Consider the following 25627-nt stretch of genomic DNA (forward strand, 5'->3'; position numbering starts at 1 on the left):
CATGGGCACACACAGAACCCAAATGAATGTTTCAACAGCATAGTTTGGAACCGCCTTCCTAAAACTGTATTTGTAGGCATGCATACAATGAAATTAGGAGTTCGTGATGCTTTTATTACATTCAGTTGTGGCAATATTGGAAAGTGTTGGGTACTGAAAAAGCTGGGAATTAATCCTGGTGAAAATATGACCACTGGGCTGCAACATTGCGATAAAATGAGGATAGCCATTGCAGGCAGGTCTGCATCTAATACGGCCAAGGAAGCAAGTCAAACATCCAGGAAGGTGAAAAAGAAGCTGGAAGACCTGCTAGAGGCCAAAGAAGGGCCATCACATGTGCAGCAGGACAGTTTTAATTAACTGTAAGTAACTGATTTCAAAAGTTTTTCCTTTCAAGTCAATTTCCCGCAAACTAAAATTTTCAGTACGTATGCCCCATATCAGAAACTTATCATAGATAAATGAACGAAATTTATACATGCATAACATACGAAGCCACCTCTGGTACTACAATCATTAATATTCCCCCATTAGGAAGTTCACAAAAAAATATTTTCTGCAAAAAACTTAATATTTTTTGTTAATAAATTTAAAGAAGTATTTCTTAAAAACTATAAAATGGATAAAGTAGATTTTAGTACAGTTTACTATTAGCATCATGTAACATACAGTAAAAATATTAAGGTCTTGCATCAAATAGTTTTTCAGAAATTGGTCAAATACTTGCCGAAATTAACATGGGTTAGATAGGCACGATGTGGTCCCCTTAAAGCCTTTGTCAGCAACACACACACACACACACACACAAACAAACAAACGCAACTCGTACCCATGTCTGCAGTATCGGATAACTGAAACCACACTGTGAGCAGCAGCACCAGTGCATGATGGGAGTGGCGACTGGGCGGGGGTAAGGAGGAGGCTGGGGCAGGGAGAGGGAGGGATAGTATTGTGGGGGTAGCAGACAGTGAAGTGCTGCAGTTTAGACGGAGGGCAGTAGAGAACTTCTCATGACAAACAACAAGCTGTCTGTCCGCATGAATGGCCACCGACAAACTGTGGCCAAAAAACAAGTGGACCACCCTGTTGCTGAATACACTGCCAAACATGATATCCCTCAACTCAATGACTGCTTCACAGCTTTTGCCATATGGATCCTTCCTATCAACACCAGCTTTTCTGAATTGCGCAGGTGGTTACTTTCCCTGCAATACATCCTAAGTTCCCGTAACCCTCCTGGTCTCAACCTTCGTTAGTCACTGTCCTCACCCATCCAGCCCCCTCCCTGTTCCCATGCCAGCACTACACAGCCATCATCATTTCACCGCCACACCCAGTCTTAATTTCTTTTTATTTCTCTCCTCTCCGCTACTCCCCCCCCCCCCCTCCCCACCTTCTCTCTTGCCCTCTGTCTAAACTGCAGCACTTCACTGTCTGCCACCCCCATTGTACTATGCCTCCCCCTCACTGCCCTAGCCTCCTCCTTACCCCCACCAAGTCGCCACTCCCATCATGCACTGGTGCGGCTGCTCGCAGTGTGGTTTCAGTTATCTGAGGCTGAAGACGTGTGCAAGTTGCGTTTTCGTGAGTGTGTGTGTGTGTGTGTGTGTGTGTATTGCTGACAAAGGCCTTAATGACTGAAAGCTATAATTGTGTGAAACGTTTTGTTGTGCCTATCGCGACTCAGCATCTCTGCTATATGGTGAATGGCAACTTTCCTTCTGTAATAAAATTATTCTTTCCATATTGAGTGGGATATGTACTCAAGATGACTAGCCTGTTATTTGTGTACTGACATGTGGCTGATTAGTGAAGAACAGTCCTATTAGGACATGTCATGTCTCCACTAGCATTTCAGGCAGTATTTTTTCAAATGCTGTCCTTCACAAACTGCCACCACGTGACCTCCAATTTACAAGTACTAATGAATTAACTGATGTCTATCATGCCTAGACCATTTCATACGTATACACATTTAGTCACTAATTCAATTTCTTACTAAATGCTAAATGTGTATATAAGGACACCTATAGAACCAAGCCCTCTTTAAACAGGGTGTTACAAAAAGGTACGACCAAACTTTCAGGAAACATTCCTCACACACAAAGAAAGAAAATATGTTACGTGGACATGTGTCCGGAAATGCTTACTTTCCATGTTAGAGCTCATTTTATTACTTCTCTTCAAATCACATTAATCATGGAATGGAAACACACAGCAACAGAACGTACCAGCGTGACTTCAAACACTTTGTTACAGGAAATGTTCAAAATGTCCTCAGTTAGCGAGGATACATGCATCCACCCTCCGTCACATGGAATCCCTGATGCGCTGATGCAGCCCTGGAGAATGGCATATTGTATCAGAGCCATCCACAATACGAGCACGAAGAGTGTCTACATTTGGTACCGGGGTTGCATAGACAAGAGCTTTCAAATGCCCCCATAAATGAAAGTCAGGAGAGCGTGGAGGCCATGGAATTGGTCCGCCTCTACCAATCCATCGCTCACCGAATCTGTTGTTAAGAAGCGTACGAACACTTCGACTGAAATGTGCAGGAGCTCCATCGTGCATGAACCACATGTTGTGTCATACTTGTAAAGGCACATGTTCTAGCAGCACAGGTAGAGTATCTCGTATGAAATCATAACGTGCTCCATTGAGCGTAGGTGGAAGAACATGGGGCCCAATCAAGACATCACCAACAATGCCCACCCAAACGTTCACAGAAAATCTGTGTTGATGACGTGATTGCACAATTGCGTGCGGATTCTCGTCAGCCCACACATGTTGATTGTGAAAATTTACAATTTGATCACGTTGGAATGAAGCCTCATCCATAAAGAGAACATTTGCACTGAAATGAGGATTGACACATTGTTGGATGAACCATTCACAGAAGTGTACCCATGGAGGCCAATCAGCTGCTGATAGTGCCTGCACATGCTGTACATGGTACGGAAACAACTGGTTCTCCCGTAGCACTCTCCATACAGTGATGTGGTCAATGTTACCTTGTACAGCAGCACCTTCTCTGATGCTGACATTAGGGTTATCATCAACTGCACAAAGAATTGCCTCGTCCATTGCAGGTGTCCTCGTCGTTCTAGGTCTTCCCCAGTCGCGAGTCATAGGCCGGAATGTTCCGTGCTCCCTAAGACGCCGATCAATTACTTCGAATGTCTTCCTGTCGGGACACCTTTGTTGTGGAAATCTGTCTCGATACAAACGTACCGCTACACGGCTATTGTCCCGTGCTAATCCATACATCAAATGGGCATCTGCCAACCCCACATTTGTAAACATTGCACTGACTGCAAAACCACATTCGTGATGAACACTAACCTGTTGATGCTACATACTGATGTGCTTGATGCTAGTACTGTAGAGCAATGAGTCGCAAGTCAACACAAGCACTGAAGTGAACATTACCTTCCTTCAATTGGGTCAACTGGCGGTGAATTGAGGAAGTACAGTACATACTGATGAAACTAAAAGCAGCTCTAACATGGAAATTAAGCGTTTCCGGACACATGTCCACATAACATCTTTTCTTTATTTGTGTGTGAGGAGTTTCCTGAAAGTTTGGCCGTACCTTTTTGTAACACCCTGTATAATTAAACATAGAATTGAGTTTATAGCTACCATAGTTCTCAGTAATTTGCAGATTTTTGCCTAGTCCTTAATGTCTATGGTAAGAGAGGAAACCTTTATTTTCTGTGATTATCAGAAGGTAATGTTTTTTTGGAATTCTGTATCTTATGCATTTGGGCTGCAGTTAACATTTCCTGCAGCTTCACTACAAGTGAACATTCTCTTCTATAAGCACTACCAAAATGGATTTTCAGAATTAAATAATTTCCATCAAAATGTAGAACTTCTGCAGTGCAGCCATTATAAGTGATATCTAAAAAATTATGGTGATGGCTACACAAAAGTAATGATGAAAATTTACCTCAAATTGAAACTTTGGGTTGGGTAGTCTTAAATACTCTTCCAGCAAATATAAATAAAAATACATCAGATAGCCATATAATAATTTATTAAAATAGTCTTAAATTTAACATTTTATACAGGAAAATTTTAAATAGTAACTTTTCACAGCTTCAATCCAAATTTGCAGGTGACAAATATCCCACTCCCTCTCATATCCATGATGCAGTGACCTATGACAGCAAGCAATAATTGTGAATATAAAAAGTCTTTAGAGTTTCTCAGTGAAAGTGCCTATTCCAAGTGCACAAAATGATGGCATTATCTACAAAAAAAAAAAAAAAAAAAAAAAAAAAAAAAAAAAAAGCAACACTGTGACTAAGTTGCAGTCCATTAGAAGTGTCTCATTTTGCACTGTACGTTTGATACATCTTCCACTTCTTTTGTTTAAAGATCACTGTTACAGTCCATGTGAAATATGGAAAGGCATCTCTTTCCATACAGTGACAACTAACATTACAGTTTTTTAATGTAATGATCTATTTCAGATTAAAAGGGACAGGAATGTATCTTCTGTTGAAAATACCTTCACACACTTAAGTTATATAAAGTTATAGGGCATCATGGGCACACCTTATGCACAAGATACAGACTTCCCTTGCACCAACTGTAAACATTTAAACAATAAATTCAATTAACATAATAAAAACAAGATCACACTTAAAAATTTGGCATATTGCATCAGAGAGTAGAATCTTAACACCTCTTACATCTGCTTTAATTTATATTTACTGAAGTATACATAATGACAGTCTTTTACAATACATTAATATTGTAAATAAAAACATTTTCTCAGCCTTATTCTGAACACTGGCCACATGTATAGTAGGGCACTAAAAGAACCAAACGCTAAAAGCATTGCCTCATTCAATAAATTGTTACTTATTCTCTTCTTGAACCTATGAAAAGTAATTGTACTGCAATAAATGAAAGATTTCAATTGAGCAAGTACAAGAATCAGCAGCAGCCCAAGACGGGATTTAGTTTACCCTGGCAGACCTAGTGGCACCACTACACATTAAATGTTCTGTATCTACACTACTTTAACAAGTCACAGTTCCTCGCAAAGGTAGGAATCAATTACAGTTATTTTAGAGATCAGAATTAATCATTCCATTGCCTTTAACAAAGTCCACTGATAGGTCTAAGTTTCAGCACTCAGTTAGTGAAGTTTACACCACCTTTGTTGAATAATGTCACAAAACTTCCAACACTAAACCTGTTACAAGACCAGTATGTTATAATGTTAAATCAGATTGAGAGGGAGTTCGTCATCAGCATTCTCATTTGACTTCCACACACGCTCATCCACTCAATCATTCATTCACCCACGTACATATGTATAGATATATATTTGGTATGTGATAATTTCAACAAATTTTCATAATTTGTAATTAATTATGTTTTCAGAAAGGGGCATGAAAATACATACAGGTATGTGACAAAAAGTAAACTTAAAAGTCTATATGTATAATTGCATCTCTCAGCAGTGCACTTTTGTGTTTGAAAATGTCCATAGAAGAAACCAAAGATAGAAATATAGGGCACAAAATGCCCTAATAAACAAAAAATAATAATTCCCCGGTGAATCGTGCACAAACAACTGACTTAATTTCTGTCTCAAATATCATGGCTCACCACTCGGCGTCACCATTAGACTTTTGGAACACAAAGTCTTTGCCGTTTAGATTCATTATACCATCTTTCAAATAGAACTTCCACTTGTTGCGACTGCGGGTGATTTTATCATACTGGCAAACAATGACGTTGTCAGTGTCAAAGAGATCTGTTGGATCGTCCTCTGATACGTCATCACCTGAGTTGAGTGGCTCCTCTTCTTGGCCACCACCATTTGCTTCATCCTCATTCTCATCATCATCAACACGGTCCTCCGTTTCGTCTTCATCATCATCATCACCATCATCGTCAACATCTTCATCCTCTTCGTCAGATGTATCATTGTGTCCATCTAACTGCAATATTACCTGCAAATAAGGCAAGTGTTTCAGCATGAAAACTATATGGGTTATGAGGGAGTCAAAGTAATTTTATGGCCACAACTGTAGTATATCCCACCAAATGATGCTCTGTTTGTACTGAGAATAAGTAGCAAATAGGTTCATTCAGAAATTTGCTTTTGAGAAACCAAATGCACTATTACTAACATTCCTCATAAGCCAGACAGTTTGAAAGTCTGTGCTGGCACAGTGCTGTAATCTCAATACTTCACATCAGCTATACTGTTACAAAGTAGGCTATTCAACAGCATAGTAATTAAGCACCTCACATGAAAGCGATATATCAATAATTTGGACTATTGCAGAATTTTATTAGAGCAAATACTGTAATATGAAGGAAAATGTAATTTAAATTATTTTACTGATAAATAAAGAGCGTAAAGTGTACAAAGTTGAGATATCAATGTTCTTATAATACATCTCATTTAGCACAAGCTTCACTGATACATACAAATATTTCTTTTAAGACTCAATAAATGCAGAGTTCAGCAACACGGTTCTCTTGAATTAGTGATTTCATTGATGCAGCCTGAATGGCTCTTTCAAGAAATTGTTATATTTCTCAAATTGAAACATGAGAGAAAGCAGCTTTAAGATGGATAGCCATATGAAAATCCCCACAGCAGAAGCAAACAATTGTTTAAAGATATGCTAATAGTTTCTTTGACACAAGTGTCACCTAAAGGCGACAGTGGGGAAGCTGTCAAAATACAGTGAAGAATTCTGTGGCAACCTTGGAAATTTGAAGCTTAAAAATTAATGTCCTAGCCTCGCAACTTGTGAGCCTAGATTTCAAAGGAGCAATTCCATTATTTCCCTCAAATGATTTAGGGTCCAAACCTTTATCTTCAGACAATGATTTAAATCCTGGTCATCCCAATGCAAAATTAAGACTGCTAACAATTGAGTCACCTCACTTGTTACAACGTTAGCCTTAATTCACATCATAGTAGTAAACACATCAGGATAACGAATATTTAGAAATTTATGTTATGCAAACCTGCCTCACCTCAAACGGTCATGATTTATAGTTTCAATGTCTAAAATATAACAAGGCACGCGAAGAACTATGTAAAATTATGACAAGCTGAACTTCATAGCAAACAGTTGTGTTAACCTGTTGCCATACTGTTAAGTGCGGAAATGATGCGAATGACTGGGCCAGCACGATATACGAGACTCGCAATACAAGCTGCCATGGACACCTGCAATGTTGCTACATGTTTATTTTTTTCATGCAATACTGCTCTTTTAGGCATTAACTCTAGTTTAATTCTTGTTCCCTTTTTATATATCTGTAATATAATATTTCAAGCAATTCTTCGATGTATCAATATAAAGTTTTACACATAAACAATACTTTAGTAGAAATTATAATCTTCACCGGCGCCTTCATGAGCAACTTCTTCATAAGAAATGTAATAACGCAACACCTAATTGTAGATATTACCAACAAAAAACATAATTACAAGAAGAAATGTTTACCTTGAATGAATTTCTAATGGGGAAAGAACCTACAACTAATTTAGTAATTTCCAAAGCACTGAGGTAGATGTAATGCCAGTTTACTTTACGAGATACTGTAGAGTTGTGCTGTTGGTCCATCACTGCTTTTCTTGATAAGTGGTTGTGAACAACTGTATTGCAGTTTTTTAAAATAATTTTTCCTTTATGTCCGTCACATGCCATTACAGTATTGCCCCAACAGCTGTAAGCTCCCTTCGGCTGAACAGGTAATGGGTAACACGCACAGACACAAAGAACTGCTGCGCTCTGGGGTCACCAATAGAAAAAACAGCCCACGAGTAGAGCTCGGCTTTCCAGTGGTTAAATGGTGCTTGTTCCTGAAGCATTGACTGCTCTGCATTTCTCTAATCCTGCAAGTCAACAGACACATTGACAACAGTGGGAAGTTAGTACATGCATGTTGCATGCTCCAAAGTATGAACGGTCAAGTAACAAGTAATTTTAATTACACTGTAGATATAGCAGAGAGAGAGAGAGAGAGAGAGAGATTGGGGAGGGGGGGAGGGTTGGCATATAACAAGATGGGATTATTTTGTTAGACACCGTGCCAGTTGTCTGCATAACTGTCAAACACACAATTTCTGTACACTTTATCCTGCAAAGATCATGGATGTTTACAGATCATTCCATCTTTGAGGTTATGCTGCCACTGGACTTTTCACATGCCACTGTGTCAAGAGAGTACAAGAAATATCTTCAGCTCCAGAGTTGAGTGCCATGAGCAACATGCTGACTACAAGGGTCAGTGCAGTCTTTTCCAAAGTCAATACTGCATAATATCCAGTGAAGGGCTATATCATCCTGAACTAGCAACTTACCAGGTAGTAATGAAGCTTCTGTTCCACGTGTGCACCGATGCTCACCCCATGTCAAATTAAAAATGAAGTTTGCCTGAAATGATGAGTAATGCTACACAGATGGTACAAGTACAACAAAAATGAGATGAGGTGGTGCATTCAGGCTGATGGAAAATGTATTTGCACTGAATATCAATTTCCTATTTTCTTTTAGAATAAGACAAACATTTTGTTCCTCTCAGCAAATTTTACCGACATGATGCCTGGCATTTCTACTATTATAACATTTCCCAATGAAGGCTCTTTCTCCAGATTTTGTTCCACTTTGCACTGCAATCTCCCATTAACATCATGTAGTGTTATTTGCTGCCATTTATCTATTTCTGTAACTCTTTACGCAAGTCTCTCTCTTCACGGTAGTGTTGGAGTGCCTCCCATGGAATAAAGCCAGTACCAGAGTTTCATCAGTCCACTTCCCCAATCTTTTTTTTCTCCTGCATGTGTGCTAGAATATAAACAGCCCAAGATCTCTTGTTGTTGTTGTTGTTGTTGTTGTGGTCTTCAGTCCTGAGACTGGTTTGATGCAGCTCTCCATGCTACTCTATCCTGTGCAAGCTTCTTCATCTCCCAGTACCTACTGCAACCTACATCCTTCTGAATCTGCTTAGTGTATTCATCTCTTGGTCTCCCTCTACGATTTTTACCCTCCACGCTGCCCTCCAATACTAAATTGGTGATCCCTTGATGCCTCAGAACATGTCCTACCAACCGATCCTGTCTTCTGGTCAAGTTGTGCCACAAACTTCTCTTCTCCCCAATCCTATTCAGTACTTCCTCATTAGTTATGTGATCTACCCATCTAATCTTCAGCATTCTTCTGTAGCACCACATTTCGGAAGCTTCTATTCTCTTCTTGTCCAAACTATTTATCGTCCATGTTTCACTTCCATACATGGCTACACTCCATACAAATACTTTCAGAAATGACTTCCTGACACTTAAATCTATACTCAATGTTAACAAATTTCTCTTCTTCAGAAACGCTTTCCTTGCCATTGCCAGTCTACATTTTATATCCTCTCTACTTCGACCATCATCAGTTATTTTGCTCCCCAAATAGCAAAACTCCTTTACTACTTTAAGTGTCTCATTTCCTAATCTAATTCCCTCAGCATCACCCGACTTAATTCGACTACATTCCATTATCCTCGTTTTGCTTTTGTTGATGTTCATCTTATATCCTCCTTTCAAGACACTGTCCATTCCATTCAACTGCTCTTCCAAGTCCTTTGCTGTCTCTGACAGAATTACAATGTCATCGGCGAACCTCAAAGTTTTTATTTCTTCTCCATGGATTTTAATACCTACTCCGAATTTTTCTTTTGTTTCCTTTACTGATTGCTCAATATACAGATTGAATAACATCGGGGAGAGGCTACAACCCTGTCTTACTCCCTTCCCAACCACTGCTTCCCTTTCATGTCCCTCGACTCTTATAACTGCCGTCTGGTTTCTGTACAAATTGTAAATAGCCTTTCGCTCCCTGTATTTTTCCCCTGCCACCTTTAGAATTTGAAAGAGAGTATTCCAGTCAACATTGTCAAAAGCTTTCTCTAAGTCTACAAATGCTAGAAACGTAGGTTTGCCTTTCCTTAATCTTTCTTCTAAGATAAGTCGTAAGGTCAGTATTGCCTCACGTGTTCCAGTGTTTCTACGGAATCCAAACTGATCTTCCCCGAGGTTGGCTTCTGTTAGTTTTTCCATTCGTCTGTAAAGAATTCGTGTTAGTATTTTGCAGCTGTGACTTATTAAACTGATTGTTCGGTAATTTTCACATCTGTCAACACCTGCTTTCTTTGGGATTGGAATTATTATATTCTTCTTGAAGTCTGAGGGTATTTCGCCTGTTTCATACATCTTGCTCACCAGATGGTAGAGTTTTGTCAGGACTGGCTCTCCCAAGGCCGTCAGTAGTTCCAATGGAATGTTGTCTACTCCGGGGGCCTTGTTTCGACTCAGGTCTTTCAGTGCTCTGTCAGACTCTTCACGCAGTATCGTATCTCCCATTTCATCTTCATCTACATCCTCTTCCATTTCCATAATATTGTCCTCAAGTACATCGCCCTTGTATAGACCCTCTATATACTCCTTCCACCTTTCTGCTTTCCCTTCCTTGCTTAGAACTGGGTTTCCATCTGAGCTCTTGATATTCATACAAGTCGTTCTCTTATCTCCAAAGGTCTCTTTAATTTTCCTGTAGGCAGTATCTATCTTACCACTAGTGAGATAAGCCTCTACATCCTTACATTTGTCCTCTAGCCATTCCTGCTTAGCCATTTTGCACTTCCTGTCGATCTCATTTTTGAGACGTTTGTATTCCTTTTTGCCTGCTTCATTTACTGCATTTTTATATTTTCTCCTTTCATCAATTAAATTCAATATTTCTTCTGTTACCCAAGGATTTCTACTAGCCCTCGTCTTTTTACCTACTTGATCCTCTGCTGCCTTCACTACTTCATCCCTCAAAGCTACCCATTCTTCTTCTACTGTATTTCTTTCCCCCATTCCTGTCAATTGTTCCCTTATGCTCTCCCTGAAACTCTGTACAACCTCTGGTTCTTTCAGTTTATCCAGGTCCCATCTCATTAAATTCCCACCTTTTTGCAGTTTCTTCAGTTTTAATCTACAGGTCATAACCAATAGATTGTGGTCAGAGTCCACATCTGCCCCTGGAAATGTCTTACAATTTAAAACCTGCTTCATAAATCTCTGTCTTACCATTATATAATCTATCTGATACCTTTTAGTATCTCCAGGGTTCTTCCATGTATACAACCTTCTTTCATGATTCTTAAACCAAGTGTTAGCTATGATTAAGTTATGCTCTGTGCAAAATTCTACCAGGCGGCTTCCTCTTTCATTTCTTAGCCCCAATCCATATTCACCTACTATGTTTCCTTCTCTCCCTTTTCCTACACTCGAATTCCAGTCACCCATGACTATTAAATTTTCCTCCCTTCACTATCTGAATAATTTCTTTTATTTCATCATACATTTCTTCAATTTCTTCGTCATCTGCAGAGCTAGTTGGCATATAAACTTGTACTACTGTAGTAGGTGTGGGCTTCGTATCTATCTTGGCCACAATAATGCGTTCACTATGCTGTTTGTAGTAGCTTACCCGCATTCCTATTTTCCTATTCATTATTAAACCTACTCCTGCATTACCCCTATTTGATTTTGTGTTTATAACCCTGTAGTTACCTGACCAGAAGTCTTGTTCCTCCTGCCACCGAACTTCACTAATTCCCACTATATCTAACTTTAACCTATCCATTTCCCTTTTTAAATTTTCTAACCTACCTGCCCGATTAAGGGATCTGGCATTCCACGCTCCGACCCGTAGAACGCCAGTTTTCATTCTCCTGATAACGACATCCTCTTGAGTAGTCCCCGCCCGGAGATCCGAATGGGGGACTATTTTACCTCCGGAATATTTCACCCAAGAGGACGCCATCATCATTTAATCATACAGTAAAGCTGCATGTCCTCGGGAAAAATTACGGCTGTAGTTTCCCCTTGCTTTCAGCCGTTCGCAGTACCAGCACAGCAAGGCCGTTTTGGTTATTGTTACAAGGCCAGATCAGTCAATCATCCAGACTGTTGCCCTTGCAACTACTGAAAAGGCTGCTGCCCCTCTTCAGGAACCACACGTTTGTCTGGCCTCTCAACAGATACCCCTCCATTGTGGTTGCACCTACGGTACGGCTATCTGTATCGCTGAGGCACGCAAGATCTCTTATGTGGGCCTTTAGTAAACCTACTCGTAATTCTTTAGCCTGCCAGGTCTCAGAGAGTTCAGCGAGATACAGGAACAGTACAAATCTCAGCAGAGCTATGCTCTAAGCAATCTCAGTCCATAATCAAGTACCTGAATCTCAATTTGTGTGCAACTCACATGAAAGCAAAGCCCTCAAGTCTCCAGTCAATATCATCATTTAGCAAGCAGCCAGTCTTGTTATGCATCAACACATCAAGCTGTTTGCAGTGTGGGTTATTGAGCAGCCTGCCAACATTTGTTCCTCAAAAAGTGAGTTACCTTATGAATAGTACATAAGAACCTACCCTGAGCAATTCTGAAACTTTGTGACAGAATGAAACTTGGATCTGAACCTGGACCTTCACTTTCACTGACAACTGAAGCTGTGATGAGATTTGAGTTGCATCTGGATAACTCAGCAAGTAGACACAAAAGGTATGGTTCTGGCACAGTTTTAATCTGTTGGAAGGATCACAACAATGTATGCTCCAATGCAGAGTGAAAAATTCATTCTTAAGTTTCTTACCTTATTCCATACTAAGTGTTCCTTAAAGTAAGTATTGTATTCACTGACAATGAATGAAACAGACAATTTAGTAAAACTGAACTCAACATCATGTTCAATTGTGTACACACACACACACACACACACAGAGAGAGAGAGGGAGAGAGAGAGAGAGAGAGAGAGAGAGAGAGAGACCTCCTGTTGTATCCTAATACCCATTTGTCCAAGTAATAAAAATTAAGACAACACTTATTAATTACACACTGTATTAATTTTTATCAAAACAAGGACATGTTACTGCAAGAAAGCCATTACCTCTTAAAGCATGGTAGGAATTTCAACTCTTTGCAAGCTACGGTGGTATGTTGCGCAGAATGCATAACATACCAGTTTTATTTGACACACTTTCTCTGAAAGGCAAAAAAACAGCTAGCTATGCAGAACAAAAGTGGTACTTTTGGTGGCTGGTATGTGCTGTATCACCAATCACAGGTCATCCTTGTTGCATTTGCGTCAGTATGCCACTGAGGTGTTATCCGTTAGTGTGTATGTATCTATCATGTTATGCATAAAAGCTATGTAAAAGTAACCGGACTATGGCAATGAGTCCTGGTCACCTACTTGCCCTGATGATCCCACACCCTGCTACCACTCATCCTTGACCGTATCCCTTACTAAATGTTGTTAGCAATGGGACCCTCAGTGTCCTTTTACCCATTACTATTCACGAGGAGAAAAGAAAACCTACAGTCTTCCATAGGTTGTAGGAGAGATCAGAATTATTGGCAGAAGGATGTTCTTGAGGGGTATCTGTATGTGGAACTAGTGCATGGCTGATGCAGACACCATTCTACCAACTTCTCTTCGGTGATAAAGCACAATGAGAGCCAGCACTGAAGGTAGAACTGCTGCAGATACTGACTTTGATCAGCATGCATGCAAGCAGCAATGATGGTAAATTTTTAATAACTTGAGTAACCAGGTGATCAATCATGACATACACACAGCAAGGTGTGGATTTGCAGACTGTTATAGCACAAATACCCTTAAAAATTCAACAATTTAAAGCAGATACAGAAGGCAGGAGAGACGCAAGTCAAGTAAACAGCAGCTCTCTGAGTGTACCCAATGAAAGTCCAATGGATTTTGTGATAGTTAAGAACCTTTGCAGTTGTCTGCAGAAGATCAGGTGAGGCGGCTCAAGTGCTTTTTAGAAAATACAGCAAGTATAGGACAGTGGAATGACTAATAAAATAACTGGCAAAACTGTGACTCCAAGATGATGGACTCACTTTCGTTACATGTACTACAACATGCAGTCATGAAGCTACCTACAGTGAATTTAAACAGACATTTATGCAATTGTACAAAGGGGGGAAAAAAACACAGCATGATTTTACAGGGAGCAATTCCACAGCACGTTTATCTTGGACAGAGAATCCATCAAGGATTTTGCTTTAGAAAAGTTAATGCTAATCTGTACAAAGTCAGTGAGAATATTCAAATAACTTACAGGAAGGCAGCTGGCTGCATTCCTGTTAGTTATTTAAACATTATATATGCCACGAGAAACTCAGGTCTCACACGAGAGACAATGAGTAGCACAAAGAGAGAACACTGTTTGAAGCTGGAGAGTGCAAAGTTGGCCAAGCACGTAACATTGCCACACAGCAAGACAAACAGAAGTTCAATTTGCTGAAGAGCTACACAGATCCCAAATTGATCGCAAACTGGATCACCGTGTGTTTGAAGCTTATTCAGGAACCAGCTACCACATGAACAAAGCCCAACTTGTAAGAAAAAGATTCAATACTGCACCTATGGAGCGGAAGGTCACATAGCATGAAACAGTAAGAAGGGGGATGCAAGGCCAAAGATGGATAGCTTTGAGAGGAGTATGTTAAACAACAGAGGTGATGGAAGTGCCACCACTACATCTATACCTACACTCTGCAAACCACCGTGAAATGCATGGGAGAGGGTACATCCCACTGTACCAGTTATTAGTGTTTCTTCCAATTCCATGTTTGAATGTTCGATTTTGTGTGTGTGTGTGTGTGTGTGTGTGTGTGTGTGTGTGTTTTATTCTAATCTTGTCCTCACAATCTCCATGTTAGCGATTCACAGGGGATTTTAGTATATTCTTGGAGTCATCATTTAAAGCCACTTCTTGAAACTTTGTTAGTAGGCTGTCTTGGGATAGTTAACGTCTATCTTCAAAAGTCTGCCACATCAGTTTCTTCATTTTTTCTCTGACACTCTCCCACCTGTAACCATTTGTAGTTCCTATACGTTCAACACCCCCCGTTAGTCCTATTTAGTATGGATGTCATGAGTGGTCCGTAAGCAATCTCCTTTGTGCACTCATTGCACTTCAAATTTCTTTGACGTGGTGCTAAGAAAGAAAACCAGCGGCACCCAAACTGTACAATTAAATGGCAACTGGTGCACAATCACAAAGTTGTGATTAATTTTGTGACTGGCCAAGATAAATATGTGGTGAAAATGCAAGTGATAAGGAGGAGAGAGAAATGCTATGAAAGTGTATTGGGGTTAGATTTCCTGGCAGCTAACCATGCTCAGATATATGTAGAGAAAGAGAAATCCAATTTGGTCTTAACGATTATTGCTGCAATGAGAACTCTAAGGCTCAGATTCAGAGGAATGTCGATGCTGCTGACATAATGGGCAAACCTAGTAGTGACACAGTTATTCCTTTCTGACATACATTTGACTGAATGTAAGAGCAACCCCCCCCCCCTCCAATCCCCACAGGAACACGATAAACTCTGTATATTGATGTGAAAATGCCAAAATGCAAAAGAAGGCATTTGTTTTTAACTGAGACGTCAGTAAATGGTAACTTGCTACACCAGAGGCATGGCTATGCAGTAAGAAATGTCAGTGTCATTAAAGAAGAACCAAGTGGAAAATTGTGTGTTCCAGGAAGCATTGGCAATTTGAATAATGCAGAAGCAGAACTATCACAATGTCGAACATAGACTCACAAGATGTGATAGAAGTACCTACCAAGAAGGAATATGTGCAGGTAGTAAATTATTGTCCATCAAACGACAGCGTCAAGAAATCAACTCACGAAGCACTCTAACCAACCGTACAAGAGCTGTTTACTAAATTAAATGTTATCACCTGATGAGCAGCCAATAACTTTGCAAGCACTACTCAAAAAAAACTAAACTTTGTCCGAACAGCCTCTGAAGGCCCAACGCTGCAACCAACCACCGATGACCTACTCAAAACATGAAACAGCATAGTTCCATCAGATCCCTGCCACCTGTTTATTTGATTACTAATTATCTCTTAGATAACTGCTTCACTGTGGGATTGCACTGCTAGCTTGTAATCTGGGCCATTTTGTTGTACCAATCGCAAATTTTTTCTCACTTAGCTTGCCGTTTATTTTATACTACTGCTGCTCACTTGGACGTATGCCAACACACTATGTTAGCTGAAGCAATAATGAAGGAATAGTTATGGGCAGTACAATGTTATTTGTGAGTGGTTCACTTGAGGGTTAACACCAACTCAATGTCTGATTTACCTTGAGCCATATTTGAGACACTGTGCACTGAAATCTTCCCCTATCCATGACATTGTGCTGTCTCTCAAGTAGAATATTTAAGGCACAAGATAATGGCACATGAATTCCATCTTAACTTAAAACTGATAAATGAGGAGGAACTGCAGGCATTCCTATGTAGTGCGAATGTCTACTGACGATACTTTCAAGTGTGCACTGACATAGACATAGCATGATCAATGATTCAACTACTGAAAAGAGGAGCAGTTTTTACTAGGAATTCCAAATGTTCATGAGAAAGAGAGAGAGAGAGAGAGAGAGAGAGAGAGAGAGAGAGAGAGAGAGAGAGAGAGAGAGAAGGAAGGGGGGGGGGGGAGTGTTTGCACTGTACTTACTTCAGTAGTTCTCTGAGAGTGACCTGATCCACCAGGTGTGTCAGAGTCATCCTGGCCATCAGTCTGTCGTGGGATTTGTTGTATTGCAGCCTGCTGCTGTTGCTGGGACTGCTGCTGTTGTGCAGCCTGCAATGCAGCCAGTACATGTTGCTGCAGCAATGTGGTAGCAACCTGGGGAGGCAGGGCCATTGCAGCAGTAATGACGGGCCCTGTCAGCGACGTCTGTAGTGTATTCCCCTGCAAAGCTGATACAGGCACGTGGATGGTTACAGTACCTGCAGGAGCAGGCAGTGTTATCTGTACTGGCACTGTCTTGTTTGGGTCTGCCACAATTACAGTTTGTTGCGTGGGCTGTGGAGGGGCACTGGCTTGTTGCGTCTGCTGATGCACCAGTTGCTGCTGCAAGGTTTGTTGCTGATGAGGCTGCTGATGAGACTGCTGCTGCTGCTGCTGCTGATGTTGCTGCTGTAACTAAACAACACATATTTCTTCAGCAACACTTTAAACTTTAGAAGTATATGTATATGTTATGTTTGTCACAAGTCGTAGGTTTAACAGACGATGGAAATAGGTTTTGCATGTGTGTGTGTGTGTGTGTGTGTGTGTGTGTTATTTAAATGTTTGAATTAGTGACTTCTTGTTGAAACAGTGGAAAGTCTAGGTTCTAATATCAACTATATTGTGAAAAGAACAGATTGCTATTCACCATCGATAACGCAGAGATGCAGACAGGTACAACAAAAAGACTGCACACATTCACCTTTCCCCCAAAGCCTTTTCCAAAGAAAAAACAAACACACACACAAAATCACTACCTCTGGCCATTTCAGCCAGAATTCAATTGTGGCCGGAGCACCGGAAGTAGCAGTTGTGTGCGTGAGGTAGGATGGATGATTAAAGGAACCAAAATACTAGGTCATCAGCTCCTTTTCCTCAGATAGGTCTACATAACTGTAGATCAGAGACAGCCTACCACACAAAACCTAGGGAGAGAAAACCCCCAAGGTCAATGAAGAGAGATAAGGGACAAAAAGAAGAAAGGGAGATGGGGGAAGAAAGGCAGGCAAGGTGCCTGATCTAGAGAGCAGCCAGAATCCCTGAAAACAGAGTGCAATGAGGGGACATACATCCCCCAGCTCCCACCACTTACCAAAGATACTCCACTATGAAACTGCCCAGGAAATGCTAGCAACATGGAGAGGACAAGAGAAGCAAAAAGAGACAGGAGATGAAGAAGTCTAACACACCACACAAGAGTGGATGGGGGGGGGGGGGGGGGGGAAGAGTAAAATGACAGGTAGGTTGAGGGCCAGGCTGACCCATCAAGCCCAGACTGCCACAGTCTGTGTTCTGCCAGCACCCAATGGATCGATAAGGTTAATTGGGCCTCTGTTAAAAGAGTTGTAAAAGCCCCCTTCACAAAGAAAACATTAAACTAAGTCAACTGCCGAGGCATCGTCTCTTAACACCAGAGGTAGTGAGTCAGAGAGATCAAGAGTCTGCCCACAGGGTGGCGTGGTTGGGACAGTCCAGCAAAATGTGGACAACCATCAAACGGGAACCACAATTACAGTGGTGTGGGTCCTCATGACGGACGAGATGGCCAAGAGTCAGTGAACTATGGCTGATGTGCAGCCAGCAAAAGATGATAGAGTCCCTGTCAAAAGCCTGCATGGAGGACCTCCACAGATTCAGTCTCATTTATCACCCATAGTTAGTTTGGTGAAGTGAAGTCAGAATGAGCCATTCTGTATTCCGGGTTACTAAAACTTGACCGTAATACTGATCTTTTCAAAATACCAATATCAAGAGTTCATTTACTGGTAGCCTGTTTGGCGAGGCTATCAGCGAGTTCATTACCCAGGTTCCCAATGTGGCCCAGTCCAGACAAAGGTCTTGGTGAGGGTAACACTGGTGAAGGGCTTAAAAACCGCTTAAGGAGTCATTGCAGTCATGGAATTTGATCAGCTGTAGGAAGAAGATCAAGGCAAAATTAAATATGAGTAAAAGAAGACAGCAGAAAACTCGAATGCAAGCTGAGTAAGCAGCTACTGACTCTCAAATAAAGAGGAGTGTGAGGAATGACTAGAGAAAGTGGATGGATGAGCAAGCTCTGAGAGCAGAGACAGCCGCAGCAAGGAGTGATGCAAAAGAACTGTACCACATCACTAGAATGTTGTCCAAAACAGGTTTCAACAAGAATAGACCTGTGAAAAGACCTCAACAGAGGTCAAGACAAATCAGGATCCAAGTGATGCACCACGGAGGTGTGTGGGAGTGGGGTCGATTGACAGGTAGAAGAGGAAACATGGAGTTCATAGAGGAGGGACCGGACGAAGATTGCGATCATGATCTCTGATCAGGGACACCATTGTGGGAGTTGGATTTTCATGTTTGGAAAGGTGAGATAGTAGTTTGGATGCTTAGGGTAGCCGCGTATGTTGGTAGCATAATTGACAAGCTGTTGTTGGCACCTGATCTGCAATGGAGGTACGTCAGCCTCCACGAGTAAGCTGTTCACAAGGCTAGTTTAAAAGGTTTCTGTCGCAAGCTGAACACAGCAGTGGTGTATCAAATCCAGTAATCACAATGCTGACTGGGATGCCGAACTGTATGCCAGATTCCCATAATCAAGAGAGGACTTTGTAAGCTGCAGAATGGTAGCACAATCAACACTCCAGCTGCTAGTTACTCGGGCAGCAAAACGTATTAATGTGCAGCCAGCACTTTCCCTTAAGCTGGCAAAGATGTGGACTCCATGTAGACTGAGAATTTAAGACCAGTTCTAAAAAGTAACAGTATTATTCTTGTGGCTGTTTGCAACTCAACCTGTCTCTCTATGGTATGCGCCAATCTACCCTTTTCTCAATATTGTTGATTCTTTACACAAATACAATGGGAAATCATAAAGACACTATCATCACAGAAATATAAAGTTACATAATTATTTTGTTTAGCTGCAAGTACATGTGTACAGTCCTTGTACATGTTGAAATCTCCATGCTTCAGTGCTGCAGCATGCTGCTAGAGGAGACAAAGACAAAAATTGGTTCAAGGCCGCAGGTAAAGTGGAGATGGGCTGCATCATTTTCTTTTTAGCTCCTCTAGCAGCATTCTACAGTTTTGTTATGTGAGGATTTCAGTCAGTACCACGACTGCACACATGTATCTCTAAAAAAAAAATTACTTACATAACTATATTTCAAAGTAATAATTAAAACTTTATAGCTACCCATCATATAATGCTGGAGTGCTCCCTCCTCACTAAATTATTTTCGTACATCTATTTCTGTGCAAAGTAATTTTGCTCTGTTAATAAGCTGTGCATCTTTTTTTCCTTTCACCTCTCTCCACACCTCAATGTCAGACCTCTTCACTCATCCAGTCAACTTTATTTTCATGAGATCATATTTAATTGCAAATGTAAATGGCAAAAATGATTTATCTTCACTGTGCCAGAAAAGGGGAAAGAAGGTATTCTTTCCTAAACACTATACATAAATGTATGTTGAACTGATACAGAACCTCAAATATTTTGTACAGTGCATTAACTTGCAGTTCTGAAACATTTCCCAGATAGCTTGAAGCAGTAGGGGCAGCAAGACACAGATAAAAACCAACTTCTTAAAAACTGTCAACCCTAGAGCAGGAACGGGGTAGTTGACATTTAGCAGGATCTCAATGCCATTCATATTGGCATATGTCAGCTAGTGAATGCTTATAAGCATTTCTGCGATCAATACGCCAGTGTGGCCAATGCTTATAACTGTTTCCGCAATCAACAAGCCAGTGCGGCTTATAAGCCGTGCATTTACTAACTGAATACTCAGTTTAGTTTGTTAGATTGTGCACTCGTGTTAATACAAGCAACCAACGAAATATCATGTAACATTTTCCTGCCTGCAGTTGTGTGTTTTTGTCTTTAATCATTTGTGTTGTGCATTGTTTGCAATGGTGGCGAATCTACTAGCACCTTCTAACCTGAAACACAGTAGGAAGAGTGAACAATATACTGACCATGAGTTACTGAGTGTGTTAGAAGATAGTGATGTAGAGTTCAGAGGGGACGAACCAGAGGAGGGTGGCTGGAATTTGGAGACTGCAGAAACATACCATAGTGATGACAGTGTGGAAGGAGAACTGTCGAATATGTTTCGCGGCAGTTCGGAATCAGAGGAAACCGCTGACGATAAAGAACTCGAGCTCGCCGACGTAAGCAAACCAGGTGCGATTTGGCATGAAGAGCCACATGGGATGCAATATTGTCTGTTTACAAAAGCAGAATGTCTGCAGATAAATCCTGCTGACAATACGCCAATGGGTTTCTTTAGGCTACTGGTTACAGATGACATACCACACTCTTAGTTGATGAAACGAATGGTAACACACAATATATTTGTGAGCGAAAATACGAAAGAGGGCCCCAAGATTAGTAATTGGAAACCTTTAAGTATACAATAAATACTAGTCTTCCTGGGTATTTAATTACACATGGGTAATGTCAAATACGCCGAATTACAAGACTACTGGAAGAAAGACCTGCTGTTTGAAAATAGAGGAATAGTGATGATTATGGGCAGAGACAGATATTTGCTCATCTTACGCTCACTGCATTTTGCAAAAAAATTCAGTCAGGAGATCCAAAACCAGATGATCGACTATGTAAGATACACCCTATACTGAATTATTTTAACAACAGCATGTGTCAGGTTTATTATACAGGTAGGGACCTATCTTTGGATGAATCCATGGTTCTTTAGAGGAGGCGATTGTCATTTAGACAATATATAAAGAACAAAAGGAATAATTATGGCATCAAATTGTAGATGCTAAATAATCCAGACAATTTCGTAAATAAATGCGCTGTGTACACAGGGATGTGTGGTGATATGGGAGGAAAAGGACGTGTTGAAAAGATAGTATTACATTTGTTGGAAGAGAAGCTGCATGTTGGCCATCACGTTCACATAGACAATTTTTACAACAGCTTTGATTTAGCTAAAACCCTGTTGAATGCAAAAACACATTGCACCAGGACACTAAGGTTAATAGGAGAAATACCCCTAAAGACGTGGTATGCGCAAAACTCGGGAAAGGAGACACCATTGCACAATATTTGCATGGCATAATTATCAGCAGGTGGAAGGATAGACGAGAGGTCTCCTATATTTCCACAGACTATCATAATACAATGGGACGTGTGCTGAATGCAAGCCAGCAAAGCAAATAGTCTCAAGACCACTGCCAATTATCAAATATAATAGTAGTATGTCTGGGACCGATAGGCAGGACCAGATGATGTATTATTTATGTGAACGAAAGACTATCTGCTGGCCAAAGTAACTATTCTTCCATGTATTTGACATGCTAATGGTCAATTCACATTACCTATATAATAAATATTCAGTGCATAGAATGTGTACGATTATAGAATACAAATAATAAAGGGAGTACTTCCACCAATGGATGTCACAAAAGGTGTGCATAACAAATACCGTAAAGACACACACATTGTGCAAAGTGGGACACAATTGAAGGGAAGAAGCAAGTTGTGAGGAAGCAATGTACAATGTGTGCATAACATGTCCAAACAAACATTGATTCTGTTTGAACTGCTACACAATTTCACATCCGTAATGTAATGGAATGTTTTATCTTCTGAGGAAGATCTGCTCGTGTTCGATTCATAAAATGTTTGTATTTGTTTTATTTGTAGCCAAGTAAAATGCTGTTACATTGATTGCTCAGAACATGTTTCTGTACAGTACATGGACTTATTTGTGGTTTTCTATAAAAACCATCACCTCTACACCTTGTAAACTTATTTATTACATGGGATTTGGTTTCCAAAGCACCTCACAGCAGATGAGTCCTGTTTAGTTTTCTCTGTTTCATAAATCTTTTGGTGTTTTATATTGAGCAATTACCTAGAGTGTAAGCAAAAACTGTCAGCTTGGATAATACACTTTGATCATTTTCAGTATATCCATTGTGGATGACGAACTGTGATTTAAATTGGCATTTATGTGGTAATAAAGCAACTGCTTGCATATTTATTACCAGATAAACACACACTTTGATTAATCTAGTGCACCTCCAACTCACAAGTTACAGTGCTGTGCATTGAGCATGCAAGTTATTTTTTGTTTTGTGTAGACAGTATTCAACAGCTTTTAGGAAGATTAAAAATATAAAACACAACTGTACCACATTTTTTTTTATTATTGAAGACCAATTTCAGTTCAACGACAGACTATATTGGGCCTCAAAAAGCAACTCAGCTATGCATTCTCACAGGTACAATAACAATTGTAACTCACAGGTTGTGCCATTTCCTTAGTGTGTCTCGAAGTACAAGCTGTTAAGTACAACGTTCTTGCCACACACCTTTCACTTTAGGGTATGCCAAAGAAATAAACTAAGCACTTGGTATGCTGTATAGTGCACATTCTCTCAACATTTCTTCTGGCCAATACTTGATACCACAGTTGGTCGTGCCTTTGTGTAAGGGCAAAACAAAGCTAAATGACATTCAGATCTTTTCGATGTTCCACTAAACATTGCTGGTATTTCTTTGGAACTTGTTTCTGTTTAGTTGTTAGCAATTTATGAACCCTTTATGCATAAATATTTACAGGTGCAAGACATTACGAAAAATTGTTACTGTTACACTGTGGAATACATTAAACATGTCAGATCACACAAAATATATTTTTGACAATCTTTATTTAGAATGACCTCAAAATGTGTTTATTACTAAAGTACCTGGGATTTAAAAACTGTACACAACTGTAAAAATACATATCCACCACACACTATAATTTCATCTGTGTTATTTTTGTTTCCTGTCACCTATGACAAAATCTCACTAAACACTGTTAACACAAAAATTGTTATATACAGAGGATGTCCGAGGAATTTTCATCCTTCCATTTTATTGACTTGCCTTCCAACCACACACTTGTTAAAAGACTTGTTAACTGAGTATAGTGTTGTCCTTTTTCCCCTTTTGTTTAAGTGCAGTGCAAGGGGAGCTTCCTCATTTGTAATGTGAATATCACTACTCTGAGTTCAACACTTCAAGTTATGGTTTCATTGTTGGCTGTTACCTTTTTTTTTTTTATCCCCTCTGCACAGGAGCCATCCACAACAAAGCTAAGCCTACTGTAATTTCAAAAAGTACTCATCTCTTTACTAATTACAACTGGTTAAATATCAGTTTTTAATATACTGAATGCAAGTGACAGGTTTATTGTAATACTGAGACATGATTTTGTCAATTTACTATATGCTGAAAAAGATAAAAAAAAATACTTTTTGAAAAGAAACACTTAACCCCTACCTTGAGGGATTAAGTTGCTCCTTTGAAACAACGTAAGTATTAAATACAGAGAATTTGCAGACATTAAAGTGAATCAAAACCATTCTGAACACTGGCAGAGTTGCAACAATATAATGTAACAACTTACTAACAGAGATTCAAATCCTATCCTAACCTCAGGTTCCTACAAGTCAGTAGGCTAAATCAAAAATTAAAAATAACATTTTAGACAATTTGTTCATTCTCATTTACACCTTGAAGTTCCTTAGGCCACATCCAACATGTGTGTGCCTTGAGCAGTGTTGAAACACACAATAAGAAATTTCCTTGAGCACATATTCCCATTCTACAAGACAAATCAATGTCGGTGTCAAACATTTCTTTGTGCATGAATCTTTTATAGCTGGCAACCATTGAGGGGGGAAGGGAAGAGGGCATGAACATCCAATTCACTACTTAGAAATGTATCAAAGTGGAAAATAAAATATCTTGCAAGCACCGTATATACCGACTTATTCATAAAGTAATCAGTGGACTTCATGTTAAATACAATACTACAAGGACTTATTTCTTTCCTTGGTGTATCAGGATATGACGTTTGTTTTCTCAGGTGCTTCTAATAATTCACCAGCAGCACAGAATAGAAATTAGGTCTGCAAATCAAGTACGTGATTTTTATCCTATGAGCCACGTTACCATGTCACATAAGTATGACAATTCCATTAATAAAGTAGTCCAATACATTAAGATACCAAATAGTTACCTGTTGTGTTTGATGATGTTGCTGGAGATGGAGCTGGGAATTGTTGGCATTATGCATTGACGTCGTAACGGGCGTTAGTATTTGCGTCTGTCCAGGCATTGCAACAGTTTTCGCTACCATGCCAAGGCTCACACCATTACCTTTTGTCATTAACAGCTGAGGTGGCTGAGGTTCTGAATTGTCTGGACCTACTTCGACAGCTTTGCTAGACAGGACTTTCGTTTCCCATAACTGCTTCAATTCTTGCAATACCTGTTCATCCATTCCTTCATCAAGGAAGTTTTCCCGTACACCAGATATGACATCGTCTATAACGCTTTGATAGAACTTCACCACATTCATCTGACTATGAGCCATTATTTTTTATGTAGACTTTTGGGTGTTTCCAGTCTACAGTGATCTCTGTGACTTTCCAGTATAATTTCCTGCGAAAGCAAAGTACATGTATTTTTAATATTCATACGTCAACACATGATCAAACCTTGAGAACTGTCCCAAGTATTATGCTAATCGTTCAACACACAAGCACGGGCACGAAGCCAATTATCATTGATTACAACTCTCAGAAAGTAGCAAAAACAGCTTAAAGGGTGATCACCTAGCTACTCAGAAATAAATGCCAAAAGCGTATTTATACCACATTGCGCTGCTCGTATTTTAGAAAACGATGATTTATCAAGCTCCACATTACACATTTTTGAGAAGTGTCGCTTATGCTGCTTACAATCGCTCCTTATACACATCGACCAAACCACAAGAGCATTACATTTTTTTCCGCTTACCAATAATGCGCACCCCTCCTTCTACGAATCACGTAAACGAATATATAGCACTATAGCAGCAAGCCTTATCAGCACTAACTTCGCGTTTCAAAGATACTGCAACTGTGCAGACGTGATGTTACTTTCTAGAAAATAGTAAGAGACTACCAAGTTAACATCGAAGAT

General features: G+C 40.0%; 1 protein-coding gene across 3 annotated transcripts; it reads right to left on the reverse strand.

Moving 5' to 3' along the window:
- Positions 1–4025: 4025 nt before the first annotated feature.
- LOC126203952 (transcription initiation factor IIA subunit 1-like) lies at positions 4026–25559 on the reverse strand. 3 transcript variants are annotated; one of them, XM_049938345.1, is made up of 4 exons: positions 25463–25559; positions 24681–25105; positions 16597–17067; positions 4026–5978 (listed from the first exon to the last, which is right to left on the reverse strand). In XM_049938345.1, the coding sequence occupies exons 2-4, from the start codon at positions 25035–25037 to the stop codon at positions 5628–5630; spliced, it is 1179 nt and encodes a 392-aa protein (XP_049794302.1). In that variant the 5' UTR covers positions 25038–25105; positions 25463–25559; the 3' UTR covers positions 4026–5627. The 3 variants fall into 3 exon arrangements, with proteins under 3 accessions (XP_049794302.1, XP_049794301.1, XP_049794303.1); XM_049938344.1 differs by lacking the exon at positions 25463–25559 and adding an exon at positions 25318–25456; XM_049938346.1 differs by lacking the exon at positions 25463–25559 and adding an exon at positions 25279–25402.
- Positions 25560–25627: the final 68 nt, after the last annotated feature.

This window comes from Schistocerca nitens, chromosome 9, assembly GCF_023898315.1.
Source record: "Schistocerca nitens isolate TAMUIC-IGC-003100 chromosome 9, iqSchNite1.1, whole genome shotgun sequence".
Taxonomy (NCBI): domain Eukaryota; kingdom Metazoa; phylum Arthropoda; class Insecta; order Orthoptera; family Acrididae; genus Schistocerca; species Schistocerca nitens.

Coding starts and splice junctions, on each gene's coding strand:
- LOC126203952 (XM_049938345.1), bottom strand. CDS start 25,037: ATGGCTCATAGTCAGATGAATGTGGTGAAGTTCTATCAAAGCGTTATA. Junction 17,068..24,680: donor AACATCATCAAACACAACAG/GTAACTATTTGG, acceptor TGTGTTGTTTAG/TTACAGCAGCAACATCAGCA. Junction 5,979..16,596: donor ACTCTCAGAGAACTACTGAA/GTAAGTACAGTG, acceptor CCTTATTTGCAG/GTAATATTGCAGTTAGATGG.